General features: G+C 36.4%; 1 protein-coding gene across 5 annotated transcripts in view; it reads right to left on the reverse strand.

Moving 5' to 3' along the window:
• The window catches only part of PTPN13 (protein tyrosine phosphatase non-receptor type 13), a 204,103-nt gene that overhangs the window by 38,272 nt on the left and 148,439 nt on the right, over positions 1–17,392 (reverse strand). For 3 of the 5 annotated variants that reach the window (XM_070505408.1, XM_070505407.1, XM_044766276.2), the window contains 7 exons: positions 15,269–15,358; positions 14,828–14,935; positions 14,522–14,653; positions 3,649–4,115; positions 2,339–2,470; positions 982–1,075; positions 295–380 (listed from right to left, as the gene is read on the reverse strand). In XM_070505408.1, coding sequence (XP_070361509.1) covers positions 295–380; positions 982–1,075; positions 2,339–2,470; positions 3,649–4,115; positions 14,522–14,653; positions 14,828–14,935; positions 15,269–15,358 — 1,109 coding nt within the window. Of the gene's footprint in view, positions 1–294; positions 381–981; positions 1,076–2,323; positions 2,471–3,648; positions 4,116–14,521; positions 14,654–14,827; positions 14,936–15,268; positions 15,359–17,392 lie in introns of all 5 variants that reach the window. The other 2 variants (XM_070505405.1, XM_070505406.1) reach the window with 1 other exon arrangement.

A 17,392-nucleotide genomic window follows, 5' to 3' on the forward strand; every position in this document is an offset into this window, starting at 1 on the left:
AAATCACTAGACATTTAGGAAAAATTTTAAAAATGCAATCTTCACTCTTCCTCCTGTCAGGTCTCTGGTGATATTAGGGTGACACGTGATATAGAAAGTCAGTTCCCTCAGTAAAAAAACCTCTTGTCCTAATACTTGCTTTCCAGTTTGGAAGAAAAAATATACCAGAATGTTTACATGAATAGGCTTGGTTTCTTGACTAACAAATTTGAAAATGTCAACGAGATTGATCTTATTCACACATTATTATGTTCTTCTAAGGTATCTTAAAAGGTTGGTAAAATGAGCTGTTACCTGTCCTGTATTTCTCAGCGTCTCCACAGCTTGCTTGTGCGTAGTTCCCTCCAGACTGACTCCGTTGACAGCCAGGACACGATCACCTACAAATCAGGTAGTAATGTTGAAAGAAGCAAGTCATAAAATAAAGCTCCTGCGTGCTCTTGAATATCTTGTGGCCGTGCTTTGTATTAATTTGTTTGAGGAGAGAAAGACAAATTCTGGACAAAACTGTGTCACAGAGTTTCTTTAATCTGTATTTAATTTCTTTCTAATCTTAGGTACATTTTAGAACAAAATATTGTGTATATTATAAAATCAATTTAAATCATGGAAAAAGATAAACTGAACTACAAATACAGAGAGATTGGAGGGAATTAACCTGGTCAGTTCTTATCAGAAATGCAGATGTACTTTCACAAGGGCACGATCCCTTTCCCATTCTCTGGTAAGTTGTTTCTTAGAAAGTACAAACCATGAACTAAGACACTGTTAAGATATTTCCTGATACTAGAGAACAACCTGGAAAGAAGTGTTTTTGGAATGATATCAAGGAGTTTTTTTAATGCTGTAGTCTTAAAATAGTGTATGTTCTTATTTAATATTAAAAATAATCTGAAGGTCTATATCAATGTTCCGGTTTCTTATCTATTTGTTGAAGTGATAATCCTACATGTAATTCCCAAACACACACAAACACTCTACCTTTGTGAATTCTACCATCGGACTCTGCTGCTCCCTTGGGAATAACAGCTTTCACATAAATGCCACCATGTCTGACACTGGTATTCACACCTCCCTAAGTGGAAAAAGGCAAAATCAACATTGTGTAATATGAAAAATTTCGCACTCCATCTTTCAAATCTAAGACCTAGAAAGCATTCATTCATCAGCCAAAGCAGCAGCACCATGTCAGCAATTACTTCGATACCCAAGAATATTTCTAGCTAAGTTTTCCAAATGTTAAAGCAGTTACCTTTTAGAAAAACTCTTTATTCAGAAAATAACAACATGCCAGATTTGACTACATGAGCAATTGTTCTTCCTTTGTCAGTCTACACCACGTGTTATGAGCAAGCAGAAAGCAAAATCCATCTATGCAAAATTAGTGTGAGAACATAACTGTGAGAAAAAACAGCAGATGGAATAATATACTTCAGATGATATTTGCTAATCTGAAAGCAAATCATACGAATCAAGGAAAAAATTTTTTTTCATTTTAAAAGGCTTTGGTAGAGAAGGTTTGATATAGTGTAGATGAGATCTACTGGGTGATTTTCCATCTCTTGTGAATACTGAGCTTTCATTTCCCTTCACAATAAGATAATAAAATTCTAAAGAGGTTACGGCTGAAGAGCAAAAGCGTTCAATTATTTTTAAAAGTGCTAGAAAATTAGGTTTTCTTTTTGATCTCTATATGTTAATAGTACTATTTCTACCAGGTTTCTACATGGCTTTTAATAACTAACAGTACCCTTCAAATGTCATAAATGACAATGTTACAATTTAGGATATAGTATATTCATTAACAGAATTCTACAGTAATTTTATCAAATTACTTTAGATCAAATCATGCTTACGACCCTATTTTAACTATCTTAAAAGTACATACATTCCTTGGGAAGCTCTAATTTTAAAATACTAATCATGTTTACAACTTAATATATATTATTGGAGAGAAAGAGCATATAAATATACATTAGACTTTAATTATTTATGATGTGGGTTAAAAGGTACTGTTCCATGCTCATGCAGAAGCTGAGATATGTATACAAAGCATACTTATTAATTTTATATTTTCCAAGTCTTGCATCCAGATTAAGCAAGTATGAAAGCTACAGGTGAAAAGGTAGCATGTGTCTAATTTCTTTTAAACCACAGGAAAAAGTGACCAGCACACTCACTTTTTAAAAAAAAAATTAAGATATGATTCAATTTCCAATTTTGGAAATATCTGACAAGTTTCCCTTTTGAAGCAAAATAATTAAATTAATAAATTGGCATACAACAGGCTGCTGGAAATGGAGAAGAGAAAACATTTGAAAACCTTGTCAAACAGTACCGTGACACTTATCCCCAAGCTGTTATCATTTTTAGCCAGTTCAACCTCAAAGATATCTCCAGGTTTAGGAGGTGATGAAGGAAAAGATTTAAAATTCATTTTGTTGGATGTATTCATTGAGGAGGAAGATTCCTTAACAAAGAAAAACAAACAAAAAAAAAGGATTTCTTGTTAGAGTCAAAATGAATTATTACTGGAAGATCAATATGTGTTTTTTGGAAAAATTAAGAAAAAGCAAGATATAAAGGGTTAGAGTGGATTCAAAGATCAAAGATCAGGTGGGTTGGAAGAGATCTTAGAGATCCTCTACTCCAATGCCTCCATATTTTATGGTTGAGGAAATTGAGCTCTAGAGATTAAAGCGTTTGCTTCAGGTCAAACAGCTAGATATGGTAGAGGGAAGCCCAGGATCTAGTTCAAACCTGGCTTTTACATAGTCTTTGCCCAATGTCTTTTATACTCCCAAATTTAGAAGGTATTTCCATTTCCTTTAAAAATCAATAGATATCAAGCAGTAGCTTTCAACTTGGGCCTCTAAGATGAGTAGGCTTCATGTTTACAAATCCAGTATAAACACAGGCACAACAGCTGAGCCCCGTTCACAAGGGCATTACCCTCTTACGAAGAATGCTGGTCTTTCAGGGAACAAAGGGCTTAAGGTTCTTTTCTGAATCTGCTTGTGAATGAGAGTTTAATTTCTGTCATTTCTAGGAGGTGAGTAATTTTCTATGTTGCTGTTGTTCTTACTACTGTCATGCATTCAGAACTTCAGGAGAACTTTGACTATCAATAGTTGAGTGAACTGTCCATTATGTGAACTATTTAGGAAGAACTTCTTCAGATATTAAATTCTCTTATTAATATAAACATTAAGTATGCAAGAGATGAACAACTTGTAGATAACAATCACAATCTGATTATTCATTCCTTTGTGTTATCAGGTACCGATTTCCCAGAATAACAGCCATTTTAGAGTTAGTATTCAAAGCTGCTAATTTCTCTGAAAGCATCAAATGCAGCAGCAGTTAGTAGCATAATATAAAAACTAATCACCCTATCCAGAATAATGTAAGAAGTTTATAGATTATTCTGCTCTGTAATTTATTTGCTGTTGTTTCCTTTGTTAAATGAAAAAAACAAAGATTCAAATTAAACTATGCCCAGATGGTTCTAGACTTATCGTGGTGATTACACTGTAATGCATATAAGTGTTGGATCATTATATTGTACACTGAAACTAATATGATATTGTAGGTCAATTACACTTTCCTAGAAAACAAACAAAAACAACAAAAAAAATTGAACTATGCCTTTTTCGGTGTCTGATGATCCTGACTGCTGGAATAAGTGGCTTCATCCATGTCTGAATCTCCACGGTCAGAGTAATCTGTTGCATCAGAAATGCCTGGTTTTTTAGCTTTGCTTCTGTTACTGTCAGTAGAAGTCCTCTTTTTCTCAGTGGCTTTGGATATCACAGATGGGGAAGGGCTGCCATGCTGTGATTCCTGCCAGGTTCGGTCACCTACATGGCTGGCAAAGAAACCATTGACCTGACTCTGGGACAAGCTGGCACTCTCAGTTCTGGAATCCTGAGAACTTAGGCTTCCCTCTCGCAGGCCCCCAGACAGCCCAAAAGAGTTCTCTGAGATGTGCCTTGGGGTACCATGTGGCCAGCGGTGATCCTCAGAAGAAGAATCGAGAGCAATGTCTTGCAGGTAGGAAGGTTTCTTCATGTAGTTTTTCATGCCATTGGCAACGTGCACAGGAGTAGAAGGCACTAAAAGTCAAAATCCATCAATGAGAATAACAGGTCAGTGACACACATGCTTATACACATCCACAATATTCCCTGATAATTGTTGGGACTATTTTACATAGGAAAACACAGGCACACCGTCTAACCCAGCATGACAAAGACTCAAGAAATGTAGAAGATGATTTCTGTTTCCTTTATTGCCTCTTTTGGTCATTCCTGCAGCAACTTCTACTGAAATGTGTACCACCTTCAACTTAACTGCCCATTTCCATTCTCCAAAATCTATTTCAAAGGAGTCACCTCTGTGAAGAATTTCTTAATTCTCTAACTAGAGAGAATTTGAATCTCCCAAATCCTTGACCCTTATTTAATGGTTATTTATATACTTGTTTTATATTGTCCTACCAGATTGCATTTTTTGGACTCCAAATAGTTATCAAAGAAGGAAATTCTAAATTCCTTACATATAATTCTTATCAAAAGTCACTTAACAGAGTGATGTCAGCATCATGGCAGAGTGAGCTCTTTCCTTAGTCTCTCCTCGCTAAGATACAACAAAAAGACATTCATAAACTAACAGAGGACATTCACACAACACAATAGACGTCTGCGAGATCCACACAGCCATACGTCCGAAGGCGGGGATCTAGGGTGATGGACCTCACGTGGCAGCCAGCACACAACTCTGAGAGGAGAAGGGGGAAAAGGCAGCCCTCTACAGGAATGCTTGTGCTCCTGGAGTTGCCTCCCAGCCTGTGGGAATGCTCTACAACGAGGTGGCTAAGCAATCATGGAGGTGCCCACATCAAGCTGAGAAGTCTAAGTGGGCAGAGAGTGAGTGTGTGGGACAGCGCACAAGAAAGAAAGCACCTCCCTGCTGGTGCACCAGCTTGGCCAGTAGGCCAGAGCAGGGGATCCCTGCCAGAGTCCTGGAGCCTTTGCATGTAAAGCAGCAGCAGCCAGTGAGCAAGCAAAGATGGGCCCTATCAGCACAGCTTCCAATGGAGGGTCACATCTGCCAGAGGTCACAGTGGGCTCAGAAAACACAGTTCCTGCACCCCTGCCAGTGGTGGCAGGTGGAATCTGCAAGAAGATACTACTGCTAAGTAATGGCAAATGTCCACGCCATCAAATAGCATGAAGAAGTATACTAACACCCTGGACCAGAAGGAAAATGACAAGAGCCCAGAAATCAATCATGAATTCACAGAAATTTATAGTCTAAGTGATAGAGAATTCAAAATAGTTATCATAAAGAAACTCAATGAGTTACAAGAAAACTCAGTAAGACAGTTCAATGATCTCAGGAATAAAATTAATGAACAGAGGGAATTCACAAAAGAGACTGAAACCATAAAAAAATCAGAAATGTTGGAGATGAAAAACACAATGAATGAGATAAAGAAAAATCTGGAATCCTTAAAAAACAGAGCTGACATTATGGAAGGCAGAATTAGTAATTTAGAGGAGAGCAGTACAGAAATGCTGCAGATGGAGGAGGAGAGAGAATTAAGAGTAAAAAGAAATGAAGACATTCTCCAAGAAATATCCAACTCAATTAGGAAATACAACATAAGGATTATAGGTATTCCAGAGGGAGAACAGTGGGAGAAAGAAGCAGAGAGCTTGTTTAAAGAAATAATAGGTGAGAAATTCGCCAACCTGGGGAGGGAGCTGGAACTACATGCAAATGAAGCTAATAGAACTCCTAATTACATCAACATAAAAAGACCTTCTCCAAGGCCTGTAGTGGTAAAACTGGCAAACGTGAATGAGAAAGAAAAAATATTAAGGGCAGCAAGGCAGAAGAAAATAACTTACAAAGGAAGCCCTATCAGACTTTCACCAGATTTCTCAGCAGAAACCTTACAGGCTAGGAGAGAGTGGAGTGATATATCACAACACTGCAAGACAAAAACTTTCAGCCAAGAATACTATACCAGCGAAACAATCAATCAGATATGATCGAGAAATAAAAACTTTCCCAGATAAAGAAAAGTTGAGGGAGTGCATTGCCACAAGACCCGCCCCCCTGATAAGAAATGATCAAGAAGGCCCTCATACCTGAAAAAAAGAGAAAGTCTTTACAAAGCCTTAAGTAAAGCGATAAATAGACAGACAAAATCAGAAAATTTCAGCTCTCTATCAGAACAAGTTAGCAAACAATTATAACATTAAAGATAAAGGGAAGGAAAGCATCAAAAATAACTATAATCACTTCATTTTAATCACAAACTCACAACACAAAACAGAGTAAGTTATGACAACAATAACTTAGATGGGGAAGAGGAGAGGGATGGAACCTGCTTAGCCTAAGGAAATAAGAGACTATTAGAATACGGACTGTTTCATCCAGGAGATCTTTTATACAACCCTCACATTAATGACTAAACAAAAAATCAGAACAGAGACACAAATGATAAATAAAAAGAAAACTGAAAAAACCATCACAGAGAAACACCAAACTGAACTGGCAGTTGGAAAGACATAGGACGAGAAACAAGGGAAATACAGAACAACCAGAAAACGTGTGACAAAATGGCAGTATTAAGCCCTCATATATCAATAATCACTCTGAATATAAATGGACTAAGTTCTCCAATCAAAAGACAGAGTTGCTGGATGGGTGAAAAAACAAGACCCAACATTATGCTGTCTCCAGGAAACACATCTCAGCTGTAAAGACAAATACAGGCGCAGAGTGAAGGGATGGAAGACAATACTCCAAGCTAATGGCAAAGAAAGGAAAGTAGGTGTTGCCATACTCATACCAGACAAAGCAGACTTCAAGATAAAAAAGGCAATGAGATACACAGCAGGGCAGTGTAAACTACTAATAAAAGGGACACTGCACCAAGAAGACATAACACTTATAAACATATATGCCCCTAACACAGGAGCACCGAAGTGCATAAACCAACTATTAATACACCTAAAAGGAGAAATTAAGAGCAACATAATAATACTAGGGGACCTCAACACCCCACTTACATCAATAGATAGATCATTCAGGCAGAAAGTCAACAAAGAAACAGTGAATTAAACAAAGAACTAGAGCAGATGGACTTAACAGATATATATATATATAGAACATGGCATCCAAAAAGAGCAGAATAACATTCTTTTCTAGTGTGCATGGAACATTCCCAAGGATAGACCATATGTTGGAAAACAAGGCAAGCCTCAATAAATTTAGTAAGATTGAAATCATATCAAACATCTTTTCTGACCGTAATGCTATGAAACTACAAATCAATTACAAGAAAAAAGCTGGGAAAGTGAGAAATACGTGGAGACTAAACAACATGTTACTGAACAACCAATGGATCAGTGAAGAAGTCAAAGGAGAAATCAAAAAATATCTGGAGACAAATGAAAATGAAAACACAACATACCACCTCATACAGGATACAGCAAAAGCAGTCCTAAGTGAGAAATTCATAGCAATACAGGCCCACCTTAACAAACAAGAAAAAACTCAAATAAGCAATCTTAAACTACACCTAACAGTACTAGAAAAAGAAGAACAAACAAAGCCCAAAGTCAGCAGAAGGAGGGAGATAATAAAAATTAGAGCAGAAATGCATGAAATAGAAGCCAAAAAAAACAGTAGAAAGGATCAATGAAATGAAGAGCTGGTTCTCTGAGAAGATAGACAAAATTGACAAACCCTTAGCCAGACTCACTAGGAAAAAAAGAGAGAAGCCTCAAACAAAAAAAATTAGAAATGAAAGAGGAGAAATTAAAATAGATACCACAGAAATACATAGGATTATAAGAGAATACCACGAAAAACTATATGCCAACAAATTGGACAATCAAGAAGAAATGGATAAATTCTTAGACTCATAGAACCTCCCAAAACTGAATCAAGAAGAAACAGAGAATCTGAATAGACCAATCACAAGCAAAGAGATTGAAACAGTAATCAAAAATCTCCCCAAAAATAAAAGTCAGGATCAGATGACTTCTCTGGAGAATTCTACCAAACATTCAAAGAAGATTTAATACCCATCCTTTTCAAACTGTTCCAAAAAATTGAAGAAGATGGAACCTTCTTAACCTATTCTAAGAGGCTAACATCACCCTCATCCCCAAGCTAGACAAGGACAACACAAAGAAGGAAAATTACAGGCCAATTATCGCTGATGAACATAGATGTAAAAATCCTCAACAAAATATTGGTAAACTGAATACACCAATACATTAAAAAGGTCATACACCACAATCAAGTGGGATTTATATAAGGGACACAGGGATGGTTCAACATCTGCAAATCAATCAATGTGATAAGACCACATTAACAAAATGAAAAATAATAAAACCACATGATCGGGCCAGCCCGGTGGCGCAGCGGTTAAGTTTGCATGTTCCAATTCGGCAGCCCAGGGTTCACCAGTTCGGCTCCCGGGTGCCAACATGGCACTGCTTGACAACCCATGCTGTGGTAGGCATCCCACATATAAAGTAGAGGAAGATGGGCACAGATGTTAGCTCAGGGCCAGTCTTCCTTAGCAAAAAGAGAAGGGTTGGCAGCAGACGTTAGCTCAGGGCTAAGCTTCCTCAAAAAAACCCACATGATCATCTCAATAGACACAGAGAAAGCATTTGACAAGATCCAACATCCATTTATGATAAAAAACACTCAATAAAATAGGTAGAGAAGGAAAGTACCTCAACCTAATAATAAAGGCCACACATGACAAACCCACAGCCAACATCATACTCAATGGGGAAAAACTGAAAGCCATCCCTCTGAGAACAGGAACAAGACAAGGATGCCCACTCTCGCCACTCTTATTCAACATAGTACTGGAGGTTTAGGCCAGAGCAAAGAGGCAGGAAAAAGAAATAAAAGGTATCTAAATTGGCAAGGAAGAAGTGAAACTCTCGCTGTTTGCAGACAACATGATTCCACATATAGAAAACCGTAAAGAATCCATCGGAAAACTACTAGAAATAATCAACAACTACAGCAAAGTTGCAGGGTACGAAATCAACTTAAAAAAGTCAATTGCGTTTCTATACTCTAATAATGAACCAACAAAAAGAGAACTCAAGAATACAATTCTAGGTGCCTGCCCCGTGGCCAAATAGTTAAGTCCACGCACTCCGCTTCAGCAGCACAGGTTTCGCTGGTTTGGATCCTGGGCACAGATGTGGCACCGCTCCTCAGGCCACATTGAGGCAGCGTCCCACATGCCACAACTAGAAGGACCCACAACTAAAAAATATACAACTATGAACTGGGGGGATTTGGGGAGAAAAAACAGAAAAAAAAAAAAGATCGGTAACAGTTGTTAGCTCAGGTGCCAATCTTTAAAAATAAGAATACAATCCAATTTGCAATTGCAACAAAAAGAATAAAATATCTAGGAGTGAATTCAACCAAGGAGGTGAAAGACCTATACAATGAAAACTATAAGACATTATTGAAAGAAACTGATGATGACATAAAGAAATGGAAAGATATTCCATGCACATGGATTGGAAGAATATAGTTAAAATGTCTATATTACCTAAAGCAATCTACAGATTGAGTGCGACCCCAATCAGAATCCCAATACATTCTTCACAGAAACAGAACAAAGAATCCTAAAATTCATATGGAGCAACAAAAGATCCCAAATAGCCAAAGCAATCCTGAGAAAAAAGAACAAAGCTGGGGGCATCACAATCCCTGACTTCAAAATACACTACAAAGCTATAATAATCAAAACAGCGTGGTACTGGTAGAAAAACAGACACACAGACCAATGGAATAGAATTGAAAGCCCAGAAATCTTCAACAAAGAAGCCAAGAATGTACAATGGATAAAGGAAAGTCTCTTCAATAAATGCTGTTGGGAAAACTGGACAGCCACATACAAAAGAATGAAAGCAGATCATTATATTTCAACATACACAAAAGCTAACTCAAAATGGATTAAAAACTTGAAGGTAATATGTGAAACAATAAAACTCCTAGAACAAAATATAGGCAGTACACTCTTTGACACTGGTCCAAGAAGGAGCTTTTTGAATACCATGTCTACTTGGGGAAGGGGAAAAAAAGAAAAAATAAACAAATGGGACTCCATCAGACTAAAAAGCTTTTGCAAGGCAAAGAAAACCAGGAACAAAATGAAAAGACAACCCACCAACTGGGAGAAAATATTTGCAAATCATACATGTGACAAGGGATTAATATCCAAAATATGTAAAGAACTCATACAACTCAACAACAACAAAAACCAAACAACCTGATCAAAAAATGGGCAGAGGATATGAACAGACATTTTTCCAATGAGACATAAAGACGGCCAATAAGCACATGAAAAGATGTTCAACATCACTAATCATTAGGGAAATGCAAGTCAAAGCTACAATGAGATATCCCCTTGCACCTGGTAGAATGGTTATATTTAGAAAGACAAAAAATAACAAATGTTGGAGGGGACGTGGGAAAAGGGAACCCTCATACACTGCTGGTGGGAATGCAAACTGATGCAGCCACTATGGGAAACAGTATGGAGATTTCTCAAATAATTAAAAATAGAAATACCATATGACCCAGCTATCCCACTACTGGGTATTTATCCAAAGAACATGAAAACAGGAATGCATAAAGATACATGCACTCCTATGTTTATTGTAGCAATATTCACACTAGCGAAGACTTGGAAGGAATCTAGGTGCCCACCAGGGGACGAATGGGTAAAGAAGATGTGGTATATATACACGATGGAATACTACTCAGCCATAAGAAATGATGAAATCTGTCCATTTGTGACAACATGCATGGACCTTGAGGGCATTAGGCTAAGTGAAATAAGTCAGAGGGACAAAGTCAAATATTGAATGATCTTACTCATAAATAGAAGATAAGAACAATGACAAACAGATAGAAACAGAGCCTGGATTGGTGATTACGGGGGGGGGGGGGCGGGGAGGAGGGTGAGAGGGGTGATTAGGCACATGTGTGCGGTGATGGACTGTAATTCATCTTTGGGTGGTGAACATGTTGTAACCTATACAGAAATCGAGCTATACAATGACGTACACCTGAAATTTATACAGTGTTATAAACCACTGTTACTGCAAGGTAACAAGGTATGATACTGCAAGGACAAGGGTATGATATGTAGACTGGAAATTCAGAGTAAAACATAAATAACTAATAAATATATAAAAAGATATTCTCACTGTCATCCAGTGATATGCAGCTTAATGCAGTGTTCTACCTACTCGGCTGACAAAAATGAGAATGACTGATAATTTCTCACACGCCTGATGGTGTGAGGAGAAGAGCACTGTCCTACGTACTTGACTGATTGTAAACCGATAAAATTTGTGAAAATTGGTAGCACTTGCCAAAAATTCATATGTGCATTGTCCTTAATCTACTTCTAGATATCTAACCTCTAGAAATATGTACATTTTCAATAATGTGTAAACAAGTGTATTTGTTAGAGCAACATTTGTAAGAGAATTATCGCTAACCTGGATGCACAATAGAAAAAAAACTAAATAAATTTCGACACACTCATAATATGAAATATGATACCACATTGAAAAGGTGTATCTTCATGGATGTCCAGAATATTCTAAGCATATTATAGATTGACACAGAGTATAAAAAAAATTGTAACTGAAAAACTATTAGATCAATGAAGAAATAAAAAAATACATGAAGACAAATCAAAATGGAAACACAACATACCGAAATCTATGGGATGCAGGAAATGCAGTACTAAGAGAAAAGTATATAGCAATATAGGCCCACCTCAAAAAAGCAAGGATGTCAAATCAACAAACGAACACTACACCAAAAAGCACTAGAAAAAGAAGAGCAAACAAAGCTCAAAGTCAGTGGCAAGGAAATAAAAAAATAAATGTATTTTTAGTAAAAAAAAAAAAAAAAAAAAAGAAAAAAGAAAAAGAAACAAGCTTGTATATGTATGTGTATGGACACACACATGGATTATTTTTTTAAATTATCTCTACTATACATCAGGCTACATATACACCACAGAGTTTTCTTAGGAAAAGCAGTAAGGGGACTTTTAGTTTTTACTTCATAGGTTTCTGCATAAACTGAATTCATTTTAAGCAACTAGTACACATTTTATAGCTCTAAAAAAAAAGTAGCAAACAAAAAGAAAAACAGAAACTTTGCTCTTTGGCGATTGATAATTGCGAGGGATACCCTGAGGTACATACTGGTAGTGTTCTGGGTTCTTGAAGTTTTCTCTCTTTTCAAGTTACACTGCAGTACAGCTGCACACCATGATAAGATTAATCTAGCTTTCTGAAGAAACAACTTCACAGAACTATACTGTAACATTTGCTTTTAACTTTTATTGAGAATGGACAGTAAAAAATAAAATAACCACATGAAAGTCTGCTGCAAAGACACGCTTTCTTGATCCCCATACTAGGTAAAGTTCCTCTGCTAAATGCTTTCTTGGCACCTTGGGTTTCTTCCTAACACTTAAATCATAGTTATAATTAAACATTTACGTGTTTAGTTAGTTGCTTAATTAGTTGTTTAGTTACTTGTCTCCTTTGATATAAGTTCCACGAGGGCAGAGGTTCTGTGTCTTGTGCATCACAGGCACTCAATAAAAATCTGTTGAAGAACTGTCTAAATTTTCTATAAAGCATCTATTGAAAACAAAATTAAGATAGGAGTACCCTAGAGCTTTATTCAGGGGGAAAACGAGTTTCTTCTGAATTCTATGCTTCTTTTGCCAAAATCATGGTGAGAATGGAACCCAATGTTCTACTTCTTGTTTTTGTTTTTTCATTTTGGTCTTGGCTGCTTGAAACTCAGAAATACACTACTACATTTGCAACTGCAGCTGTCTTCCTTTGCTTAAGACGACTAGACTACAAATAGACTATAAGGCTCTTTTGGGCAGTGGTGGTGCTTTCTATCTGTTGTGTTTGTTCACTGTAAACAAGTGCTGAAAATACTATTTATATATGTATATATCTTACATATATATATACACACGACATATATATAATATTTAGTGAATACAAGAAGAAACCAAAGTCAAAATGACTCATCTGTATAAAATATAAGAAATTTTTACATTTCCTATGATTCATCTGTGTAAAATTTAAGACATTTTTATTTTTATTTATTTTTTTTTTATTAATGTTATGATAGATTACAACCTTGTGAAATTTCAGTTGTACATTTTTGTTAGTCATGTTGTGGGTACACCACTTCCCCCTCCGTACCCTCCCCCCACCCCCCCTTTTCCCTGGTAACCACCGATCAGATCTCCTTCTCAATATACTAATTTCCACCTATGAGTGGAGTTAAGACATTTTTATGTCACAATATATTGTACAAAATGTTTATGTTGTTTCTATTTTATCATAATTGTCTAAAGTTATGTGTAAAATCTACTCTCTAAACTTGGTTTTCAGGCAATAGTTTACTAATTCTTTTACATATTTCCCATATCTTTGGGATGAAAATAACTTATATGTATCCAATTACATGTTTTTGAAAAATACTGTTAATAATGACAGCTAACACTCACATTTAAGTGCTTAATATGCAGCAGGGAATGTGCTAATTCTTTCGTGTATTATGTCATTTAACTTTCACAATCTACAAGACAAGCACTTTTATATCCACCATTTATATGAGCACAGTGAGGCTTAGCAAGTGATTTATTCAGGTCTACAGTGTTAATCAGTGGAGACAGAATGACCCTGGACTCTGGAGCCCTGCCCACTGCACTACACTGCATGTGCCTCACGTGCTTCTTTCACAAACACGGCCCCAACACTTGATCCTCATAACAACTCTGTGCAAGACAGACAAGGCAGGGCCGAGGTCACTGTCTCCTCTTTAAACAAAGAAAAACCACCACGGCTCAAGAGGACTTAAGTCATCCAGCTACTAAGTGGCTCAAGTATGGCTCAAACTCAAGTCATCTATCTTCACCAAGTGCCTTTTCCCCACAACATGCTAACGGGAGGGATTACAAGACAAAACGATATGGTCTTGTTTTGAAATTTCTGGTATATTATTCTTTCCCTTTTCATAATCTGGTTCAGGAAAGAACTTCATAGACAACTATTATATAATTACATTAACTAGACAATGATAAAGAATTTTATTTCTGATTTGGCCTAAGAGGTGATGGAATACACGAAATACTCAGAATTCACTTAAGTGACACTGATTTTACATAACGAATCCATTTTTATGCCTACATTACTAAAGAGGAATGAGACAGAAAATCTTGGAAGTGATGAATGAAAAGTTACACTGATGTATAACATTAAAACAATCAGAACTACATGTATCAAATTTCCAGAAAGGAAATAAGGAGCTTAAATCCAATGTATTGGGTCAAAGTACTGAAGTTTTTGTAAAAAATGGAACAGAATACACAGCTAAGAGACACTCACAACATTACCTTTGGATATCTTTTCTTTTGGCTGAGAGATAACAAGTGTCACGTCTTCAGGTGCATTTTGCAAAATTTCAATTGCAGAATGGTGGCTCACCCCCTCTAGACTTACACTATTCACAGATATCAAACGATCTCCTATAAAAAGAGACAATCCAGTATTTTCAACAACAAAGAGAAATTTATGCTACATCTTAGAAACCTCATCCTCCCCACCCCCATTATTTTTGCTCTGCCCAAGTTCCACTTTTGCTATCTGTGCAAGTTTATAACTGTCAGTAAGTACTCAGGATATTACCTAAATGAAAGTACCTGGCTTTAAGCATCCATCCAAGTCAGCTGGTCCTCCAGGGGTAATTGAACTAATAAATACACCTAGATCCAGTCTTCCCATCTTCTCCCCACCAATAATTTGAAATCCTGTGAAACAGCACATTTTAAAAAGATCTTCATGATATTGGTGCTTTCAATGACTAATGATTAGCCTGCTTGACACACAGAAGTGTGGCTACTCTCATATCAAATATGATTTACACGTAACACACGTGAGATGGGAATGTTAAATTTGGTGGAAATATTGCTTGTAGGCATTTCATCTTGTCATTTCCTGACTGGGCGGGTAGGGTAAGGGACTGTGGGTAGGCAGGCAGTATTGTGAGAAGGAGGAGGCTGGTGCCTCCATGCCAATGCCATACTAAAGATTTTTTTCTCTTTCAATTCTCACAGACCTTTAAGAATCTCACAGTGACTTACCTAAGCCATACTTTGCATCTTTTTTCAGGTTCACCAGGGTGATCTCTCTTTCTGGTGAAGATACTATGCTCCATCTTTTGTGTAACACATCTATGGGAAATATATAATTTTAAGATAAAATAAACATAACATGCTCAGGCATTAAGACTGTCTACTTCTTCCAATTTAAATGTTAAAGCTCATTAACAGATTACCCAGTCACTTTAAAATTATATTTTAAATAATACCACCATCCTATATTTTGATAGTGATTTAAGTTTACAAAATGACTATATGTTATCACATTAATTCCTCATAAATGATTCCCTATGAAATAAGCATATTTCAGTTACAAATGAGGAAATAAATCTCAAGCAGTTAAATGGTTTGACCAGGTTTACTCAGTCAATACAGGCAAGGCCTGAAGCTTAAACTTAGGTTTTCTGACTCCACGTCTATTATATGGCAGTTGATGTCCTGAATTTGACAATGCTCAATATGTTAAGAATTGCCCACTAATAAGTGGTTGACATTTTTATTTATAATGAGTAAAATATTTATGGTGAGTTCTGGAGTACAATAGCAACAAGAAGAAACTGGATTTATTTTTTTTAAATCCCATTAATAATGACTTGGCTAGCACATTTACATTCTCAAAGGACTTTCATTTATTTCTTATTTCATTTGTGGAACAACCTCACGAGGTAGGTAAAGAGATTTTTAATCACTGTTTTGCAGATGAGGAATAGCAATCTGTGACTTGCTCAACATTACAGCTAGTATCACTGCCCAGCAAGATGCCTTAGGTCAGTACTTGATAAATGCTGGTTAGATAAATTGAGTGAACGTTAGCATTAGAACTAGAATTTACTTTTTCTTATTTGCACTTACTTTTTTTTTTAAAGTAGGCTGATCATTCACAAATATCTCCTAAGTTAAATCAATTAATATGTCACTTAATTGTCACGTTAATAAAATTACACTATTTACTTAGCAATCCGAGCATTTGAACACACACATACTCTTCTTGTTATGGGCTGAACTGTGCCCCTTTTCCTCCAACCCAAATGTATATGGTGGAGCTCTAACTCAAAGTACCTCAGAACTTAAGAATATCTGGAGACAGCATTATAAAGAGACAATTAAGTTAAAATGAGGTCTTGGATTAGGGTGGGCCCTCATCCAATAGGACTGGTATCCTCAGAAGAAGAGGGAATTTGGATACAAACACGTGCACACGTGTCTACAGGTGCCAAGGAGAGAGGTCTTAGAAGAAATCAATGCTGCCAATACTTTGATCTCAGACTCCAAGCCTTAAGAACTGTGAGAAAATAAGTTTCTGTTGTTTGAGAGACCCAATCTGCAGGACCTTGTTATGGCAGCTCTAGCAAGTCAATCCACTTCTTAACGTCAATTACAATGTGATGGTTCAGACTCATCGATGTGTGAGGTGGTGGCAGTGGTGGTAAATGAGTTCAATACACTCAGAAAGATATTTTAACTAAGCCTTCAAATTCATCTCTACATGGTTCTCAAGCATATTGAAGCTTTTTGAAAATTACAGATTATCTGCCAACATATGACTACTCAATGATTTAAAATTCTACTAAAATGTTATATAACAGTAATATACAACCTATATTAAGGTTTAAATGATGCAAATGTGATACTTTATATTCTAGAAATAAACTCCTTTAATTTCAGGAAATAGTAACAAAAATGACTTGTTTTTCAGAGTGAATTAACCTTGTCCCTTAAACACTAAGTATTAATGCCAATTTGCCAGCTCCCCGTAGCATACGTGACCCTATTCTGCTGTTTTGACCAAAACTTAGTTATAATCAATAAGGGTAGTAGTAATTCAGTATTTCTAATTAATTAATGAGATTCAAAAAAAAAATCACTGGACAATGGTGTGAAGAGCCTTATATATTAGAGAGACATATATATAAGCATAAAATCCATGAATTAGTTAATGCCTAGCTTAATATTATCATCTAAGTATCCAAGATACTTTTATTCTCTAACAGACAATTAGCTCTAATTTTCAGCTAGAACCAAATACAAAATACAACAGAACAAAACCCATAAAATAAAACAAAGGAGTGAGGTCACCTTAGGTATTAAACGTAAACTTCTGTCACC

This window comes from Equus asinus, chromosome 3 (assembly GCF_041296235.1).
Source record: "Equus asinus isolate D_3611 breed Donkey chromosome 3, EquAss-T2T_v2, whole genome shotgun sequence".
Taxonomy (NCBI): Eukaryota; Metazoa; Chordata; class Mammalia; order Perissodactyla; family Equidae; genus Equus; species Equus asinus.